Consider the following 22,521-nt stretch of genomic DNA (forward strand, 5'->3'; position numbering starts at 1 on the left):
TAGATGTCAAATTATAATGCTGAATTGTGTTAGGCTGAGAGGCCTGATGATGGAATCTTTGTCCAATGACACTAAAAAAAACTTGAAACTGAAGCTTTAATGTTTCTTTCAGTATCTAAAGGATGTTTTGAAAAAGCTAAAAAAAAAAAAAAAAAAAAAAAGTAGATTTTAAAAAAGGCACAAATGATACAAAGTGTGATTAACTGTTTGACTTTGAGAATACCTGTAAACATTTTAATAGTCTGCACTTCACTGTAAAAGACAATAGTGTTTTCTTTTTTCATTTTCTTTTGTGTGTGTGTTTGCGATGTCTGTAGGTACACACCATACGACTGTGCAAAGTGGAAGTGAAACTTAAAATACTTTACTAATTCCTCTATGTATCCCAATGTTGTGCACTTCATTTTCCTTTTCCCTACCTTTGGAAGCTTTTATTTGAGGGGGCAGGATGTTTGTTGCCCCCCCAATTGAGCCAGGCCTGGATGATGCCCTGGTGTTCGCACTGCCCCTAGATTCACAAGTGTTGCTAAGTAGCTTATCAAACACGTGACATTCCTGCAAATGAATCGCATGCTGTGCAGACAAATGTTTTAGCACATTAGAGGGATTTCCTCCCTTTGAAGAAATGGAAGCTTTGCAAGTGTTACAAGTGGCCCTGGTGTCATCTTTTCGTATGAAATATAGCCATACTTTGGAGTGTTTCTGCCTCGACGCCATGTTGGCTACGTTCTGAATCAAAACAATGCAGTCTACATTTGATATCATCATGCATGTGCAACAAAGGTGGAATCAATAAGCAGGATCATTAAGCAGGCAGGCAAACGATTCCAAGGAATTAAGCTACTGGGAACCGGTTCTCAAAAAAAGAACTGGTTCTCAATTCCTATCCCTATGTTTTAAACAGTTATTTTTAGCAGTATTTGTGGAAAAGACAACTGTACTCGAGTAAATCAACAGAAATATGCATATGGTGCCATATTGTAAGTAAGGCTTCAAGGAGTTTAAACTTTCTGGTGGATTTACAATACTTATTCCATAAATCCTTTAGCATGAAACTCAGTCGACAGGCAGTGGGCTGCTGACACTGTGGATAGCGTCACTGCCTGGTTAGAGCTCCTGGCTGCTGACAGCGTGTCCAACACTGTGTGAAAGCCTGCTGTGATGGGGAGGGACACTGCTGATGGAAACATGGGCGCTATTGGCATGAGCAAACATTCTGTTCAGAGGATGTGGAGCACACAGCATGGTGGACGCTGTAGAATGGAACAGCTTTGTGGAGACATTAGTGTGAAGCATTGCTTCTCAACTGTGCGTCATCGAAGACCAGGAGATCGCAGGGTTTTGTTACAACCAATCACTTCACCAGCAGGTTTTGCTGATTAGATGTTTTGTGTGTCTAAATCTGTGAAATGAACAAGTGGCATGTTTGATTGGAACAACAGCCTACGAACCTAAAGACTTAAATGGTTGGAGAACAGCAAATATGGAATGAAGAGGGGTGTGTAGAAAACAGAACATAGAGGGTTATGTTACATGAACATGACAGCTTTCAAAACTATTAAACTTGTAGTACAGTGAACAATGCAACAGGTCCACGGTGTACAATGCATTACTCAATAATAGACTTTAAATAATCAACAGTATTTGTCATGTCAGTGGGAGGGTACCAAAACATACTTTATTGTGGAGGACCGGGGGGGGGGGGGGGGCACAGAATTGCCCCATTGACATAACACATACCTTGATATTAATACTTATACAGACTAACACCCTCGTTTTGGTCTCAGCACCCCCTTCTCAGGTTTCTCATTCCAAACACCCCCAAACAGTCTTTCAGTGCTCCCTGGGGGGCAGTACCGCCCCCGCTGAGAAACACTAGACTTTTTTTTTTTTTTTATTCTCACAGGAGGAAGAAAATATCTTTTCAGAAAAATATCCACATTAGTGTGGACGGAGTAAAAGTCACACAGGTGTAAAAGTCATTGTATAACCTGCAGTCGATTGAGGTCAGTGCAGATACATTTGGGAGACAGACGTGGTGGTTTTGTGGTGAAAACTATAGAATATAAAAAGTAGAGTTTACCTACCCGAAGCAACACTTAAGGTAACTGAAGTTTATAACTCAACTTATTGTTGCTGCTCAACTTGATAACAGAGTAAAGTCTCTGTATTTGCTGCATACAGATCTGTGAACAGCGGAACAGTTTTTAGTCCCCCCCCCCCCCCCCCAAAACAATGGTTTGTTGATGCATTTGTAACAGATGGTATTTGCTCGGGTTGTAATATGGACAAATACAGTGGTGGAACAACGTTTTTGGACACTCCATGCATTTATGATGAATTGCATTATGAATCACTCTTAAGTCGCTGAACTGTTGTTCTATTCTCCAAACTCAGATGCTCCCTTCTGCACATGCTCAGTTCCATCAAGGTCAAAACTGGATGTTTCAGCAGATAATGAAACACATCCACGGCATGACATGTTGAAACTGTCAAGAATTTAGTTTTATAATTTTGTTTCGTTAACAATTAAAAAAAAATAAAAATTTCCATTTGTTTCTGTCTGTCCACAACTTTTGAAACACAAAAATAAATTAATGCAAATATTTTATGATAATGTTCGAGATTGTAGTGTTTTCCACTGCTGTATTTTGTAAAATGAAGATCCAGTGGACAGAAAAAATAAATAAAATGGAGGAAAATACCCTTTTAGAAAGATCTGTGTTAACATGGACAGAGTATTAAGTCAGTTGGTGGCCTCTGAACATCAAAATAGTCAGTTCTTCAGAATAAAAATAAAAAAGCTTGACCAACTAATACTTAACTGAAAACAGAAATATTTATATTCTGACTTTAACATATCACATACCAATCAGACTGAATCTAAAACTGGACCTAAAATACTTTCATACACTTCATAGATTTGTTATGTAAAGGTCACACAGCACATCAGTCCAGGACTAAATGAAGATACCTCTGGACTGTCATTCTTCATCAGAGACTGTGAACCAAACATCAGCACAGATGTGTCAATAACAGTGAACTCTTTCAGTCCTTTTTTCTCAGATCTTTTTTTTGTACCATTCCATCTCTCTGCCTCTAACTCTGTCGTTCAATTCTCCTTTCATTGATTGTCCATTAAGAAAGCTGATAACCCTCACATACAGTACACAAAAGATGATCAATAACACAAATGGATGGATACACACACACACACACACACATATATATATATATATATATATATATATATATATATATATATATATAAACCTCACAAGAACCCTCAGACTCTTAAGTTTTGTCGTGAACATACACTAAGTTTCAAGTCCCACAAACTGACTCATATGCGAGTGGAGATGTTTTGCTGTTCAGCCCACTGGGGTTTTAGGACTCTATGTGGTACGTAAAGGTCAAACATTATATAACAATCCTTAAAGTGAATCATGAAGCAGGGAGTAAAATAAGGCGGATGGACTAATGCTGCGAGTGAAGACCACAGGATGAGGACGAGGAGGAAGGTGCAAAGACATTTCAGATTGTTTTCACTCCGATCCCGTTACATCCATCAAGCCTCCAAACTACGTCACCGAGCGCCTTCAAAAAACCAATTTATCTCTGACTTCCATGACCGTTCATTCATGATTTCAAGAAACAAATGATCTCTGTAGGAAAAGAAATGGCAACTTTACCCCGAAGACATCCTGCCATAAGAGTTTCTGCTCTAGGCTCTTTTTACTTCGGTCTTTTGTGTTTATCCTCATTCATTAATTCTGGTTGAGGTTCTTGTCCTTGTCAGAGAAACAACAGACGTCCTGTGTTGTCCTTTCTCTCTGCAGTCTTTTCATAATGAATCACCTTTTGAAACCAGCTTCACACACCGGCTTTTTGTTTGGCATTTGGCCTCCATTGTTTCAGTGTGTGTGGTTGTAAGCACTACTCAGTACACAGCTTGAGAATTCATTTTTGGAGCTGCTTTAACCACTGCCAACCGATCTAGGGTTACGCTGTTACACTCGGATGCAACCGATTCTTGATGTGGTAGATTATATCTTAGTGATATTAATTCAATCTTCAATTTTTTTTTTTTTTTTTTTTTTTATTATTTGCAAGTTTTCAAGGGTAACTGGATCAGAAGACCACAAACTCCACAACAGTACACACCATGCAGTGTCCTCTATGCTAATTAGACTACTTCTTTAATGAAAACCAATTAAAAATGAAATGGTTGGAGAACGTGTGGTTTCAGGCAACATGCAAACTAACCACAACTTCCAGCTCAATCACCTCCATTATTACAAATAATGACATTTACCAGGTTCGCTGATGTATAAAGGAGAATAATGGTGTTTATAGGAACATTTCGTTCTAAATTCTGGTAATGAAACAAATATGTGGCCCTGACAACCATGGTACCAAACCAAAGCATTTTATATAATAGTAATTAAACAGCCCTGCAGACACATTATAAACTAAGCACAAATACCAGGCTTTGAATGATAATTTGTGTCTGATGTATTTTTGTTCACCGTTTTTCCTCAAATAAAAACTGGCATTTAATTAAAAGCTGGGTCTTTGATAATGGCTGTGGTCGTCATGAACGAACATGGCAGGAAAAAACAAACGTAGACAAACTCCTGGTCCCTGTCATATAATGAGCGAGTCTAATGTACATTTCTATGGCTTTATTTGAAATGGTTACATGAGTAATGCAGCTACTTCAACAGCATAAACAGAGCAGATCAAAACTAGTCTTTCTTTGAACATATGTCCAAGTTTACCTATCAAACAGGGAATTATGAATAATAATAATAATAATAATAATAATAATAATAATAATAAACTTGTCTGTGATACAAGCCTGTTCTGTATGTAGATACATTACTGTCTGCAAATGAGGTAAATAAAGGACCCGGTCATAGTTTGTGGAAATATGGTAAACAAAAAAAGTTCAAAGTTCCACATTAAAAAATCCCAAAGAGACCATCTCCACCTCTTCTCAAATAGAAAAACTCTTACTAAAAAATACACAAATATTCCCCATGAGACGGCTAACCGAGGGATATTAGCTTTTGCATATTGATGAACTTTTTGGAATCTAGTTAGTTAGGCCGTCCCTGTCCTGAGAAACAACCTGTAACTGGAACCTCTTAGATCAGAACTGTCAAACTCATTTTAGTTCAGTGGACACATACAGCTCAATCAAGTGGGCCGGACTAAAAAAAAAGTGAAAAAAGGAAAATTACATCATGAAAATGTTTACATCTACAAATTATCCTTAAAAAAAGTGAACAACATGACACTTGTTTCCTTAACCCTGTAAGGCTTGAACCATTAAATCATTGACAGAAAATTCCAGTTCTTTGAAAGTGGAGCCTTAATTGGTTCTTCTGAACAACCTCCCCCAATTTTTGTTTTTCTCCAAATATCAATTTCCATGTATGAGTTTCAATTTTGTATCATATTTGATACATCAGGTCTCAGTGCTTTAATATTATTAACTTTGAACAAACAAAAACGTAATATAACACAAACATGTCTAACAAATTGGTAATTCCTTTTCAAAACTGGCAAAGTTCTGCCTCCTTCCTCATTAATGACAATCTTGTAGTGTCACTGGAAAGTGCTCTGGTGAATGAATTCCTCCCCCTGGTGGATTATCAGTGTACTGCAGGTATCTAATTGTATGCATCAGGTTTTTGAAGAAAAAAAATATCACACTGATCATGTAGAGGGCTTCAAAACTCATGTATCAAATATGATACATTTGGTGTTATAGGGTTAAAGCCAACACAGTGACAGCCACGTTACACAGTTTTACTGGAGGGTTCACCCTCTATTTCCATACTATCTATGTAGGTAACGTTGGTGCTGACTGACTAATAGTATTTGTCCTCTGTAAATAAAACAAATCAGATAAAGCCTCAGCCATCCATTAACTACTGTCAGTAATTAGTGTTTATTTAATAATGACTAGGTTAGATTATCACAGTACTGACAGTCATTATTACACTTTGTGAATTTTCCTCATTAAATAGGTCTTGGTGGGGTTCCATATAAAAATACTTTAACACTTAGTTTTACTTCATTAGGGCTTTAATTTCGTGTTAGCCTAACCACTGGACACCACGGGGGCAGCTCTTTGTAAAGTTCATTGTCATTGTTGAGGCCCTGAGGCTTAAATGTACAATGTGGCATGTCCCCGATTTGACTGGATCTATATTTTAATTGAGCACAAATAAACATTGCTCTACAGCGGAAGAATGCACAATAACACCTCCAAATTTAAGTGTTAGGGAACACAAAGCTAAGAAGCATTTTTGAGTGGGAAGGGACAGTAAATGATAGTAGCAGAAGCTTCAATACTTCCACCAATAATTACTGTCTCATTTTTTGGTGTAAAAGGGCACTTCATCCAACTGGAGCAAAAGGCCAGCAGCTTGAGCGTCTATATTCACTGTACAGACCTCGGCAAGTGCCGAATATGAGGCATGAAGGGAGGCATAATGTGAAGACAAACACAAAGTGGAGAGACTAAAGCAACAAACGGAGCTTTACAGATCCTCTGACACTGCAGAAATAATTGGCACATTGTGAAGGGCAGATATTTATGCCAGTTTAGCGGCAGACTGTCAGAGATGGATGGTGCTCTGCCTGCTGGTGACAGACTCCGTTAAAGAGATCTCAGAATAGTGACTGCTCAGGTTTTCCCAAGCAGTGAAGCGGCTGGGTAAATTTGAGAGAAAAACAATTCACTTTAATGTCGCGCCTGTGAAAAAAAAGGTTTTGACCTTCAAGCTGGTTGTGAATTCACACAAAGAAGATCTTTCTCAGCACAGTCATCAAATTATGTTATTTAGATCGTCTCCTGCTTAATACTTCATTCAGCCGGGGCTTAGTTAGTTATTCAGCTCTCTGTTTTTCGAGTGTTTCAATGACATGCCTAAGGCGGGTCATAAACACAGTGACTTCACAGAATGAGTTCATTACTTTCCACAAAGTCAGATTTCTAAAACATTTCCGAGTACAATCACAATGTGTCGTTTGGATGTGTGTCTGTTTTACATCAGTAGCATGAGATCAAGGCTTGTCTGCTCTACAACATACCCATCAGCATTTCATCTTCAGTGGGATTACAGAAGGGCCTCTTGGTTCAAAACATCCTTGATGCTGCGACTTCAAGGCAAATGCCATCCGTTTTTTAAATGTGCATGTCTTTTTTTGCCACAAGTTGAAGATAATTCAGATAATACTTGTGAACTCCAAACATAAATTGCGATGAAAGTCGATGCGGGCTGCTCTGAGTATGTGAGGACATCTGTTGGGCTTTTTATTGTGACGGTGTTGTTCATATTTGTTATTTATACTGTTTTATTTTCATCTTGCTACATCGTGCCCTCCCAAAAACCACAATGTCACACAAGATGTTGTTCTATTGATGGATGATAACGTAATAACTGCAAATGACTTTAGAGAGGCTGTCTGGATAGAACATGCCATCTGGATTTGCACTCTGGACGTACTTCAGCCTGAGCTTGAATGAGGTTTGTGACATGACTCTGATGGATGTGACAAAAATGAGGAACACAGATGTTAGAAATATGAGAGTTTTGATTTCATTATGGGGCTCTGGCCAATAATAAATAAATAATTGTGAAAAAGTGTAGAATCACATGAAAATTTCACTTTGAATTTATTTTTTATACATCTGCAAGAGCACAGTGATGTATAAAGAATACTTAAAGATTGATATTGTAGTTTGTATTAATGCAAATGGTCCTTTGTTAAACTTGGAGGGATTTTATTTATTCTGTAAATTAATAAGATTTTGATCTAAGTCTTCAGCAATAACAGTCTGGTTGATGACAGATTAACCAGTTTGTAATTTTTGGATGAATGAAAAAAGAGATTGGGAGAGGTGTTTTAGAGAAGTCACATAAAACATAAGACTGATCACTAAAAAGCAGATTATTACAGTGACCTGACACCTGTATAAATCATAATAAGAGATTTGAGCGATATACGATAGACAAGAGTCTTCAGGTCTTTTCAATCTAAGAGTCAGTAGTGACTTTTCCAGAGGTCAATGAAACACGCCATTTTCACAACAAACAACAAATTTATACATGAACTGACGCTAAAAGTCTCTAAATGAAAAAAGTGAGCCCACTTGAAGTGATGATCATGAAGAGTTTTAGTCAAACTGAGCTGAGCTGTAAACACATCATTGTCTCCATCACACATCCATCCCCAGACAATGCAAAAAAGGGGTGTCTAAAAACTAGATGAAAACACTAAATCTGAGGAAAAAGGTGCTCAAAAAAAGTGAAATATCTGTCCATGCAACAAAATTATTTAACTTTACAAGATTTCTTGAAGTAAGATTATTAAATCAAGAAATGAGCATGTCCACAGATGTATGAACACTTAAAATAAGAAATTGACTCTTAAAACGAGATCAGTTACCCAACACTTCTAAATCTAAGTTTTATATCTTGGCAAGAACCACATAATTTGCAGTGCATTGTTATTTACTCATTCTAGTTTTTATTTTTATTATAGCACAAAAATAAATTTTAAAAAATTCGATGTATTACTTTTGGTGTGAAATGTGTTTCTGTTGCCAGTGGTAAGTTAAAAAGTGGAAAAATCTAACACTTTGATCTGGTTAAAATTCACACCAGGCTGGATATCACACTGGGAAGTCTTACTGATACATGTAAAACACATGAAAAATTCAGTGTGAAATAAACTTCGAACGTCCCAATATTTTTTGTGTGAAATTAAACTAAGTTACAGATATCAATATACTGACTGCACCTTTCAAAGTAACAACATCTGCAATTGAAATTCTTCCCCAAAATGACATATTTTTCTGCATCGTGGTACGGTTGGAATTTCTAGACAGATGAGTATTAATGACCTAAACCTAAATTATCGGAGACTTCTGAAACGTGTTTTGAGAGAAAACCTTGTGTGAAATACATTTCCATTAATTAATGAATGTGTGCACAGCTAAATCTAATACTGAAATGTGTTAAAAATACGTTCAGGCTGAGGGAGTGTGTGCAGATATGTCCTGTGAAATGTTTGGGGTGAAAGCGGTGCCACTGCTGCTAAAGTGTGCCAGGATCCCAACTGAGCATATGAACATAGCACAGCAGGGAGTGAGTAAACCACAGACGGGACTGTGTTGTTTAGTTAAATGAACAGCCCTTCATGCTCGAGGCTTTCATTGCACGATCATCTGTTTGTACCGACTGCATACATTTATCCCGAGTGCTCATCTCTTCTCCTCACTGTGTCCTTTTCTCTCTCAGTTTGAACCACTCTGTGATGGGCCACCGTTAAAAGCACTTTAGAAGTAAATTTGATTTGACCTTTCCACGACTATTAAACTAATTATACTTGTAAAGCTCAACAATCTGATAGTCCTCTTTCCGTCCATTTCATAGCAGACCTTTTGAAGTTTCATTGTAAAGGAGACATGATGAGTGGAGTGCTTTTAGTACATGAAAAGAATGTCTTGATTTGATTTGACTCATTTAGTAATACCTAAAATATGCAATAATTGAATTCAGTGCTACTGTTAGACTCTGATATTCAATACTTCAGGTCAGCAAAAATAAAGCTTCTTGGAAATAAATGAAACCACTTAAAGACAGTGATGCTGCTGCAATGTTGAGTTGTATTAAATCAGATGCCAATTAACAGGATTTTAGGCTCAAAAAGAGGCCTGAAAATCCCTTCTATTATATATGCATCTAAGGCTACATTCAGACAAGAAGTCATGTAGGTCCATACACACCATCACTTATGCTAGCGTGAGATGAAACTGAAACTTAAGATACTTTCAATGTCAGACTCCTGACTTCTGTGCCTCTCTTATACAACAGATGTAACATGAAAGTTTCACAACCTCTTGCCTGTATCCACTGGACCCCCTCCACTACTCTATGGGCCCCCCACAAATGCTGGGCTCCATGAATTTGTCATGTGTCCCCCCCTTTATCGATGCCCCAGCATACAACCAGGAAAAGTTTTTGTGTTTCGGTCAGTGGGGTGAGACTGTGGAACAGATTCAACATAGAGTTAAAGCAATGTCCAAGCATGAAACAATTTAAAAGGAGGTATAAAGACATAATTTTTAAGAGATACAGGGATGAGGGAGGTGTTGGCTATCACTGGGTGTTATGTTTAAATGTTTAATTTGTTTATTTATTTTTCTTTCTTTTTTTTCACATTCATATTCGAGATAAATACATCAGTCAGTCAGTCAATCAATCAAACTATCATCCACAGCTACACATTTTACAATTAATTTATTTAAAGATGTGTTGGTGGCAGAATTTACAATCTGTGCATTTAACCTTTGCTAGTGTTTTGGGAAATTGTTGGTGAAAAAAAAAGTAAAGAAATACATGTATAGAGATAATAACGGACATATTTTTTCATGATCTTCATGCAGTCGCGGAAAAAATTATCAGACCACCCTGGTTTTCTTCAATTTTTTGTTCATTTTAATGCCTGGTACAACTAAAGGTACATTTGTTTGGACAAATATAATGATAACAACAAAAACAGCTCATAAGAGTTTAATTTCAGAGCTGATATCTATCCATTTTCCATGCTTTCTTGATAATAACCAAAATCACTTCAGTTATTACATCAATATCTATGGCATTGTACTGACAAAAACAGTGCTTTTAGGCATGCCATGTTTTCTTTTCTGTCTGTTTTAGTCACATGATACACACAGGAGTTAGTACTTGATTGCATAACCATTGTTTATGATGACCTTTGATGGTCTAATAATTTTTTTCGCGACTGCATATGAAACAAGGCCTCTTCCAGGAATACAGACTGAACTAAAAGACTTGTCAGGTCTGATATTTTTAGGTGCAGAGGTGAAGGTTTCAGCTGTTTAAGGCTGCAGTTGGTGTGAGCTGACACTGTGCATTAGCCTCAGGCTGAGAGAGACAGTCAATCCAGGCGGGAGAGATAGTCAGCTTCCATTTGCTCACTTAATTTGTTTCTGACTAAAGGTGGCACTCTCATAGGAAAACTGCAGTGGGTCAAGTATGCAGTCAGTCTTTTAGTCAGGCCAGACTACGACAGCATAGTAAAGTTTTTTCCCTCCCCTGTTCTTTTTGTGGTGTAGTGCAGCCATGTCTGTCCGTCTGCGTCTATCCTTTGAACTTGTGTCCTGTGGGGCTGCTCACTTCCTAAAGGGTCTGCAGTATCTAACTCCTAGCACCATTTTGGCCCGCGGTAGAGCTTCAAAAGCTTCAAAGCACACCGGTGACTTCTGACCCCGGTGAGCACGAGCCTCTGATGCATGACAGGTTGGGTGGAGGAAGTGTTGTACATGGGGATGACATCTAAACGCATGCAGCCCGGTGGAGGTGTGTGACAGTGGAAGTGGGCGCTGTGACTTGACTGCAGAGTTTGTGCCGGTGCTGTTTGGGAACCCTAATTACCCTTGGAAAAGAACAACACACTTAGAACTAATCCTGAACCCCTAAGACAGTTTCTGGCATCTCTGAAAAGGTCAGTGTTAATTACTCTGAGACTCTATTCACGGGCACAAACAAGAGCAGATTGTTTCCAAAATGGATGTGAAATTTGACAAACAAGGTGACTTGTTATACAGTTACATATTGACTACAGACTAGAAATATCACACTTTTCTGTTACTATTCGCTCTAAATATTTTCAGACATGGACTTTATATAATGCAGAGCTACAACTAATGATTTTGTGGATCGATCGATTACCATGTGTCCAGTTACAGGCTGTAATTTCTGATTATGTCCCAAGGCACCATCAGTGCAAACAAATACAGGCTGGATTAAAAAGACATAAACTCCCGCATGTACCACCTGAAAATAATGTACACTTTAATATAGAACTGAATGAATTCAATAATCTGAAGTGTTATTGTCTGATTTCAATCTCTGATCTGAGACAAACTGTATTTTATCGTTGTATACAATCAGGCCCCCATGAAAGCATAAACGTTGTGGACCCTTCATAAATTCACTGTCATCTCAATCTGCCTGAACGGGGGGGGGGGGGGGGGGGGGCTTACATACCGTCACTTATACTAGCGTGAAATGAAACTGAAACCTAATATGCTTTCAACGTCTGACTCCCAACTTCTATGTCTCTCTTACATGAAATTTTCACTACTTCTAACCTGTGTCCACTAGACCCCCTCCATTGCTCTATGGGCCCCCCACAAATGCTGTCAATTTGTCATGTTTACCCCCCCCCCCCCCATCGGCACCCCAGTATACAATTGTCACAAAATACTAAAGCTTTCACAACAAAAGTGCTACACAGAAAATTAATTTTGTCCATCAGCTGAGCTATGAAAGACCTTTTAATATGAAATGTTGGGTTTGTATGGACGGCACAAATGGCAGCAGATTAAAACTAGGGTCAGTTGTAAAATATGACCTGTTCTACTTATTGAAAGGAGGGAATATGAAATAAAGTCCTGTCTTTACTACAAAACCATTGCAGATAAAGGCCTGGCACCTTCTGAAGTTCATGTAGTGCAGTTCAGGGAAGGCCCTGGATTATTTTTAGGAAATATTCTAGTTATTTGGTTCATGAAATGTCAGAAGATGAAGAAAAATGTCAATTAGAGGATCACAAAGGAAAATATGCAGTTTTTAGAAGGTGAAATCAGCTTAAAAATGGCTCAAAACAATTAATGTGTTGTGGCAAAATTTGGTGAAGCTAACTGGTTAAAGTTTGCAGCTTGAGTAATACATATAGTACCACGGTTTTCAGCTTATTATTCTGAAACAGAGCAATGCTGGAATTGTACATATTGGAGGTCTGGATGTTTCCTGCAGTGTGGACATTATCAAATCATGGGTTCAGTGAATATTCACACCTTTACTTATAATGAACTGCAGAGGGATTTATATTTTCTTTGTGTGATATTTATGTACTGAGGTGAGTCACAGAGCTAGGCTACTGGTATTAAAATATGTGGCTTGTTTTTTACATAGAAGGTTGCAGTTTGACATTAGACGACCACAAGGGAGTTTGTATTAATAGTTGAGGATGAATATAGAAATGAAGAATTATTAACAGGTGAATCTTAATCCAACAGAACTGGGTGGCCAGAGAAGATTCACACCTCTAATAATAATATCTAGAATGAACTGAGAGAAACAAAACTTGTTGCAGGAGAATAAACAACAGAAAAGGCTTCATGAGGAGACCAAAGTATAGAAACCACTGGTTCTGCTCCCAAAATAGAGGCTACAGAGAGGTAAAGATAGCATCAATATTATCTCCATTGCAGAGGCTCTATCATTGTATCATCAGATATAAACCATTAAGAACCGACAGAATAAAATATTCAGATCTCCATTTGATAAAAACAGCCTGGCATCATGACTTATACATACATGTCTTGCGCGCAGAGTCTTCCACAAATAACGATGAGATGTCCTCGTCCACTCCAGCCTCATTTTTGGCAATGCAGGTGTAGGCGCCGGTGTCCTCAAAGTGAACGTTGCTGATGTGCACCTCGCTTCCATTAGCTTTGAAGAGCAACAGAGGAAACAGACACAGGTTTGCCCTCAAGAAAGAGATAAAAGATGACTCTCATGCTGCCATCCTCTAACCCATTACTGCTACAGAACAGTTGTCTCCCACATTAGAAAGGAGAGCAAAAGGTTTGTTTCGTAAGGAATGTAAAATTGTAGAGTTCAAAGAGAATTTGTCAGAGTCCTACCTCACGCTGTGTCTCTGTGACAGGTTTGTGGTTTTGTATTTTCATGTACAACCTTAAAAAAAACATGGGCTTTTTCGGTTTACTCCAAGACCTTTAAGGAAATGTAATACTTTGCTTCGGAAATTTCAGTGCAGGAGATGTAAAGCATTAAAATCAAATACATTTTCTTGTTACTAACTGTCATTTCCCTAATAACCAGTCACAGTATATGAAAAACGTCACCATACATTTGTACGGTCTACTGTAATGATAGTAGCAATAGTGAAATAGCAGTAATATTAGGGCCTTTACATCCTGTATTTTCACAAAAAGTACATATATTATGTGTGGGGGAAAAATATGTTGGGGGTTTTTCATGATGAATTCAGTTTTTTGAGCTTTAACATCAATTTCATGATGATGTGGCACATAGAACAGCATCATCTACTGCAATATGTTCTCTAAATGCAAACTGCAGGGGGTTGAGGTGATGTATAATGTTAGGGCCCCCACTCTGTAGTGGTTTAACTCAGCTGGACAGCATACTTAAGACACTAGTGTGATACGTGATGTTTTCCACAGAGCTCCAACTCTCCCCATTGTAGATTCAGGTTAAAGATCTCCTGGAGAGGTTCACACAGTTGGGCAGCTCAGTCCTTAAATAGCCTCGAACACACACCATCTGGACCGGCTGCTTTCCCAGGATACAGTTACCAAGATCCATCCACACTTCTATCACAGTGACAGACAGTGGAGGGGGTCCAGGTGTGGAGGTGTGGAGGGGAGGTGGGGTGGGGGTGGGGGGGTAGCTGCTGTGATGAGGATGAACACTTGTGGAAAGCAGGTACAATCCCAAGCAGGTGGAACAGCTGTATGAAGATGGAGCTGCTGCTGAAGTGGAGGAAGATTGAGTGGGTGTGGGTGTTGGTGTAGTGCCTGTTACATCTACTCTGAACACATGTAGCTCCATGTGGTTTTTACCAGGGTGTCTGCAGAATCTTTAATTTGAATGTCCTAAATTAATGCTGCGTTCCAGGCAGGTTTTTGAGCCCACAAGTCACGACTTCAAGCCACGACTCACAACTTTGTAGCATTTCAGAGAAATCACGCCAAACTGCCTGAGGTGGTAGTTAGATGTAAACAAACCAGCATGGCGGACCGTACAGGGTTTATGCTCATTTACAATCATTTCTATCCCAGAGGTGCTTATTTGAGGGAAACAGAGGAGGAAAAACAGGGCATAAGGCAAGAGAAGCTGTTATACCTTTTATGTTACATTATTTGGATACGTATTTGGTATTAATTTATTCTTGCACTCAATGGACTGAAAACTAGCTAACGCTAGAGTAGCTGCTGATTTTGCTTAACATTTGCAAATAAATAGCGTTAGCGTAATACCTTGTTTTAATAAATAATTAGCATAAACACCGCCATCCATGGGGGCCGCCACTGTTGTTTCACGGGCTATGTGTCGTCAAAGCGCGGAACTGGGAGTACATAGATCTAGTACAAGTTCACAGGTGGGAAGTCATGGCTCTGACTGCCATTCCAGTGCATTTTCACTGGTAGAAGGTTGGAAAAACACAGGTTATGGGTTGTGTGGAATGCAGCATAAGGCCTTAATTATCTTGTATAATGTATAACACGTATAAGTAACTAACGCTATGACCCATGGAGATCCACGGGTTCCAGATGTGTTCGTTTTTCTGCTGTTGTGTATTCGTGCATGCTGTACCGCATTTGTCCAGCAGTCACCGCCGAAGCATTCTACCCATAGCAACGTAATTATAAGACTATTGTATTCCAAAATTACTAGTGTCTCCCAAAATATTGGTCCTATCAACTTGCCGTTTCCACTAGTCTCTTCCTTGACCAAAAATACATACATATGACAAACTGCAGCAGTCAGCTCTTTCTAGATTTTCTGTGACTCCCTGGACACACACACAAACACAGAGGCCACTTGGCTTTTATAATGTAAATCCTTAAATCTGACACAGAACTATCTTCCACAGACACAATAAATGATATTCCTGTGTTTGCTTTGGAAATCTTTGTAAAGAATTGGTCATATTTGTCATTCATTGATGGAGGGGCTCAGCTGTGAGCTTCAGCAACTTGAACGTCAGTAACAGAAACATTAGCTGAACTGCAACATATTTAACACTGGTTCATGCCAATAACTATGAGGCCTGCTCTGTTATTTTTGTGAATATACGGTCTTAAATTTGAGCAAAGACATCTTGAAAACTGTCTTAAGAAGTGATATATGTGGCTTCCGCAAACCTGTGGATATGCTTTTTTACATGTTGCATATTATGCTCTTGATGAGTTGTCCACATGATGACATTTCCATCATTTTGTATTTGGACAAGCGTTGTAACTATTGCAGATTCATCATTGTGAGTATAAATAGTTTCGTAGTACACCACTGACAGGCATGTTTTGTATTTCATGTCATTTATTCATCTTGTGTGCGGTGTGTGAAGGCCCTTAGTAGTGATAAACGTTGTAGTTGAAGCTGTTTCTATAGTAGAAATGCTTGTCATAGTTAGAAATATTAGTGGAAGTATAAATAAAACCATGGTGGAGCCCAGGCAGCAGGAGTGGGCTGTGTGTACCTTGCAGGGTGAGCTGTTTGGACAGCTTGGTTGCGATGTCCATGCCGTTCTTCAGCCAGGCCAGCTGGGGGCTGGGGATCCCCTCGGCATGGCAGCGCAGACTGGCAGTGACGCCTGGCTCCCTGGCTTGGCTCTCTGGGTACACTCGGATAACAGGAGGGACTGGAAGAAGGAAAGGGGGATTAAGATGAGTACGATGGGGACATGATAGACATCCGACCATCTTAATGGCAATGATACATACTGAAGTTTTATTTTAGGAAAGATGCAGAGTCCGGTTTGGCATTAGCATACACTATCAATAGACCTGAGAGTATTTTCAGCTTTGCAGAGTGTTTTTAGATAAGGTTAACATGCTCTGTCAAGCCAAACAAATCAGATAGATAAATAAAGGAGAGAACCTCTGTTCGGACAGTATCGATTTTGCTTGGTGTCCATTGATTTTATGCAACCTTTTGTCAGAAAAAAGAAGGGAAGATAAGGCAAAGATAACAAAATGTGTGGGGAAGAGAACAAACAAAACTAAACGCTGCTTTCTTTTGCAAAGTCTTCCATAAGCTGACAACACATTCCGACACACTGTGCCACCGTCACCCAGCAGTTTCACTTCTTTACCCTGAAGCAAAAACAAACAACACAACTCTCAGACACACAGCACTTCTAAGAACTGTAAATCACCATGAATCAATGAAACACAAATACAATATTAATATGCATTTATGCATTGGGGGAAAAACATGCTACAAGTATTTCTCTAAAGCTGTGAGCTGACTGGTCAGAGTCCTGAAAAATATCAAAGGAACACATTAGAATAATCCCCTAAAACAACAAACCTTCCTATCATTGTATAACCACAGTAAAGCTTTCAACAGGACAGTGGCACCGAGGAGACTCACATGCAGGGTCGGTGACTCAAACTTGGGCAGCGACAATGAACTGTTTACAGTGGGACCATAAAAAAGCAGCATGATTCATTCCACAACAGCCTGTCACATATAAGGATGACAGGCTGGCGGCAGTTTAAGTAGGGACATCAAATCTCTATCTCGCCATCTTGCTTTGAGAATCCCTCGTAGCCCATGTGGCCCAAATCAGTGTCCTCTTTTTTGGCGCTCTGAAACGGACTTGACAGACAGCGAAGCAAGAGCTTTGGCAGACCCAGAGAAGGCAGACGCTCTGTAGAGGCCGTTTCCTGTGGGCACTGGGTTAGAGGAAGCCTTTACTCAGCCAGGTGAGTGCAGGACTGAAGATTTCTGCCACGGCCATCTGGTAACCACGGCGCTCCCGGGCTTTGGACCTCACATCAACCTGACTGCCAACACGCTGTACACAGTGGGTCACAGAGGAATCCTATGGCACCCAGGTTACTTTACCAATCATAGTCTGATATAACTGGACCTCTGGCTCAGCAGAGTCCACGGACTGACTTATTATGGACAACATTTAGACTGAATAACACAGCTCACACTATGAGGCACATTCGGATTAGAATATCTAAAACTGTCCATGCATGTGTTCTGTATTTCTTGGGCTTGTGTATTCACAGTATAATGTTTCAGAAAAATCACATCACTGAACTATAAGATATTTTATAGAGTTGCAGTATATTTTTAAGGCTTTTATTGTGAAAAGTAATTATGGAAGTGATGGATCCACAATACATGACAATAGACATCAGCAGTGAAAGGCAGAAAATATATACATTGTAATCAACCCTTTATTGTGCAAATGACTATTTTTGGTCCCGTAGTAGTCTAATATAAGACTATTAGACAGCATTTTAAAGTTGTTTAAATTATCTTTCTGAGATAAACAAAGATGCAGCTGTAAATTCACACGTCCACCATTATCTAATACAAGACTGTTAAATCCTGTGTATATCAATGTTCTTATTTCATATATCGGCCGATATATCATTTATCGGGCAATATATCGGATATTGGCTTTTTTTTTAGCCCCCAATATTGGTATCAGCCACAAAATCTTGGATTTTATTTATTTATTTTTTTTTTACAATTATGGGCAAGGAACCAAATATGGTAACTTCATTGACCTTGATTTTCTACATAATAATAAACAAATTTTACAAAAATAACAAAGTCTTGTTATGTCCAATAACAAACTAAGGTTGAAATTTGGAATTTCAGAGTATTTCTATGAGTGTCCTATAAAGGGTTAAATATATGTTTATTGTATTTGTACTTGTTTATTGAAGAGGTAGTTCCATTGAGCTCATTGTTTCTATCTAGTGTATGTGTGTGTGGTTGAAGATTTAAAATTCTATAGCGATATAGGGAATTTTTTGAAGTCACAGCAAGTTAATGGAAGTTTGTGTGATGTTTTTAGCGATTTAATGTCCGTGTTTTGACCAAATTAAGTAGGTCTCCCATGTTTTTGTAATATATTTCCCTATGCCCATCTTTATTTATGTTGAATTGGGTTTGTTTATACGCCCAAAGCAAATAAAAATCCCAAATTTGTAGCCATGTATAGAAAGGCCCAGTCTGTAAAAAGGTAAAGCTAATGTTAAAATGTGGTGAGTTATTATAGTTTTGCAATTTTCATCTAGTTTAAGTGCAAACGTTTTATTTTTAGTCTTATGTTGGTTTATTATTTATTAAGTTCATTGTTAGTTTTAGCTTTTCAGGTATTATGAGCAAAGCCTTGATTTGAAAAAGCTGAAAAGGGTAGGATTTAACTAAACATGGCAAATACATAATATAATCTTTGTTTTATTAAAAGGACCTTTATCTTTTTCTGATCCACCATGAATTACTAACATGGGGATAATTAAGCGGATTTTATCTACAATTCTATTTTTTGTCTGTCATCATTTTGCATTGTCCATTGTTACTTTTCTTTATTTTTTTTTGTGTTTATAATATTTAGCTGTACATAGAAAGCAGAGGGTTTTTGTCGCAGAGCTTTACAGATCAACAGCATTCAGTAGTGCTGTATTCTGTGTATTAAGAAGGCCCATCACACCTTTTCATAGAGGATACAAAGGTGAGTGAGGAAAGTATCACTTGTGATGGAACAGACTGAACCGTGATACATGGAGTGAAAAGGCTTAAAGGGAGATGGTGAAGAATACATATACAACATCACCATAATCAAGTGCAGGCAGGACTGTAGACTGTACAATGAGCTTTTGAGCAGCAAATAAGAAAAATGTTTTGTTTCTATACAAAGAAATCCAATTTTGCCTTTCAGTATGCTTGTTAGACACTCCACGTAGGCCTTGAAAGAGTCATGAACCCCATGTATTTATACCACTGAACACCCTCAACTTCAGGTTGGTGAATGGCTTGGATTTGTCCATTGAGCTGTAGATCAGGGGTGCCCAACCCTGGTCCTCCACAGCTACTGTCCTGCATGTTTTAAATGTATCCCTCTTCCAACACACCTGATTCAAATGATAAGCCTATCATCAAGTTCTGCAGAAGCTTGATAATGACCCGTCAGGTGTGCTAGAAGAGGGAAACATCTAAAACATGCAGGATAGTAGATCTCGAGGACCAGGATTGGTGATCCCTGCTGTAGAGTATCCAAACACATGCATACAAAACCTCTCACCTGATATTCAAGATGTGGTTTTCTGTTTCATATTTTTTATTGATGTGTATACAAGAGGAACAAAGGCACTTGCATATACCCGGGCACACTGATGTCAACATTTACCATGTTTGTAAACACCGGTGTTTTTCAACCTTGGGGTCAGGACCCCATGTGGGGTCGCCTGAAATTTCTAGTAATTGAAAAAAAACAAAACAAAACTTAATAAAAAATATATGGTGAGTTGAGAGAGACAATCCCAATACATAAAAGACAAACTCTGAAGCTGAAACTGAAGCACTGTGGTACTGGTTATTCTTTCAAATGTTCATTGTGGTCAGTTTCAGATGCTGCAGCTCTTTCGTAATTCATAGTTTGAGTTCTTGTTTTTTCAGTATTAATTGTCAGCCTTGTAAATCGAAGCTGGACTGACCAAGGAAAATTAAATTCTCACTTTGTGCAGTAATCTACACCTGGCTTTTCTGCCTCCATCCATAATAATATACATTATATAGACTAAATGTGTCTAAAATTAGCGTTTATTTGCAACATAGTATAGCAAAAACAATGTCTTTGTTTTGAATGTCTGGGGTCTCCAGAAATTTATGATGTTAAAATGGAGTCATGAGCGAAAAAAGGTCAGGAACCACTGGTATACACCGTTAGATTTACTGTAGATTTATATATTTTTAAGAACAAATAACAATGAAACCTGACAAACAATACAGTGAAAAGAACACGAAAACATAGTCTGTGTAAAATAATTTAACTGGTCACATAAACATAACAATTAATAAAACAAATAAATAAATAAATAACAGTAAATTAAAAGGGAGGGGAAAAAAAGGAAGAGAATTACATTGTCTCAAAAAAATCCATAAACGGTTGCTATTTATTGTCGAATTTTAGTTTCCCCCATTTTGAATATCTAATTTTCTCTACTTTTAAAAAGGACATAACCTCGTTAATCCACTGTGTGCTGGAAGGGACTGTTGTGGATTTCCAGTTAAGAATGAGGAGGCGTTTTGCAATTATGAAGGTAAAAACTATTACTTCCGGGTATACTCGTCCGGAAGACCAAAAATACCAATGTGTGGTGAAGTGTCAATAGGTTTGGAGAATACCTTAGACGTGGTGTCAAGATGTGTTTTTCGTCCAGTTTTATTATTATTTTTCTTTTTATGTTCTTGTTTGTTTACCGTCTGACAGCCTTGTTGAACCACTCTGCAAATGACAGCTCACAGTTTGAATTATATTGGCGTCATTATTTTGGTCCACATGGATAAACATACATCTGCAGTTCAGTACAAAGGGCTTAGACCACCTGTGGGTTAGTCATTTTAGCAAGATGATAATGGCATAAAAGTGTCCAGTACTGAGTGTGACTTCTCTTTGTACTTAACATGAGTTGAACTCTTGTGGGCTGATGAAACACTGTTGCCTGTAGAAGCCATTAGTATTGAGGATTTTTTTTTATACAATGCATAACAAATTATCCTTATGTTCTTGTTTTATCTTAATGAAGAGACAGAGTTTGATATCATGCCATAGAGAGCTGAGGTCAAACTCCTTCTGCTTTTGCTCAGTGGGAGATGATTTAGGAAAAAAAACTGCATTACCTTTAATGTTGTGAGACAAGTGTTTTTTGTTTTTATCCTGTTTGTATTATGCTTCTATCTACACATATGGTATTCATCACTTTAAAAGATCATTTTACAAGTTAACCCTCCGTTATCCCGTCCAGCAAGGTCCTTACTAAGCACCAAGTGTGCCTTTTTGGCACACTTGTAGAATAATGTCAAAAAAATTTTCATACAGTTTGTTTTTAATTCTTTTACACTTTTTTCTATTTCATCAACTTGAGCCGTAAATAAAAATACCAAATACTCTATAATTGTCACATTTTTTAACCCTTTAAATGCCATGTTTGTAATGTAAATAAATCATTTTTTTGGATGCAAAAAACACAAAAAAATTATTTTTTTAAATATACTATATAAAAAGTGGATCACATATTTGATTTTTGCAGCCTGGCATATGTCAATGATTAACAGCAACACTGGTTAATTTGCATTATTATTTTTGGCGCTAGGTCAAATGTTCAAAAATACTAGCATCTGTCACCAAGTGTGCGTAAAATGCACACCTATAAATCAAACTATTAAATATTATATATTGATTTATTTTTCTGCTCTAATTTGATTTTATTTTTGTAAATCAAGGTCAGCCCTAATCATCATACATATCAAATAATCATTCATTTTAGATTTTTTTTTAACCCTTTAAACAATCTCTTTTCATCATGATATCACTATATTTTTTGATTCAAAAAACACAATATATGTTTTGTTTTGTTTTTTTCAAAATACTACTTAAAATTTGGATTACATATTATTTGATTTTTGCAGCCTGGCATATGTCAATGATTAACAGCAACATTAACAACCTTAATAAATTACTTTAGACCCTCACCTCTCAAATGAAGCCCAGATATCAGTAAAAGCAGGATTTATGCCTTAATGGCTTACAGATCAAAAACAGTGGTTATAATGGAGGAAGTAGTGCGTTTTAGGCACACTTGGGAGACCGATGCTAGTCTTGTAATTT

General features: G+C 37.9%; 1 protein-coding gene across 2 annotated transcripts in view; it reads right to left on the reverse strand.

The window, feature by feature from the left end:
• The window catches only part of fstl5 (follistatin-like 5), a 339,290-nt gene that overhangs the window by 45,039 nt on the left and 271,730 nt on the right, over positions 1-22,521 (reverse strand). For both annotated transcript variants that reach the window (XM_030146006.1, XM_030146007.1), the window contains 2 exons: positions 16,360-16,521; positions 13,431-13,565 (listed from right to left, as the gene is read on the reverse strand). In XM_030146006.1, the coding sequence (XP_030001866.1) occupies positions 13,431-13,565; positions 16,360-16,521 (297 nt within the window). The remainder of the gene's footprint in view (positions 1-13,430; positions 13,566-16,359; positions 16,522-22,521) is intronic.

The sequence above is a fragment of the Sphaeramia orbicularis genome, chromosome 10 (genome assembly GCF_902148855.1).
Source record: "Sphaeramia orbicularis chromosome 10, fSphaOr1.1, whole genome shotgun sequence".
NCBI lineage: Eukaryota > Metazoa > Chordata > Actinopteri > Kurtiformes > Apogonidae > Sphaeramia > Sphaeramia orbicularis.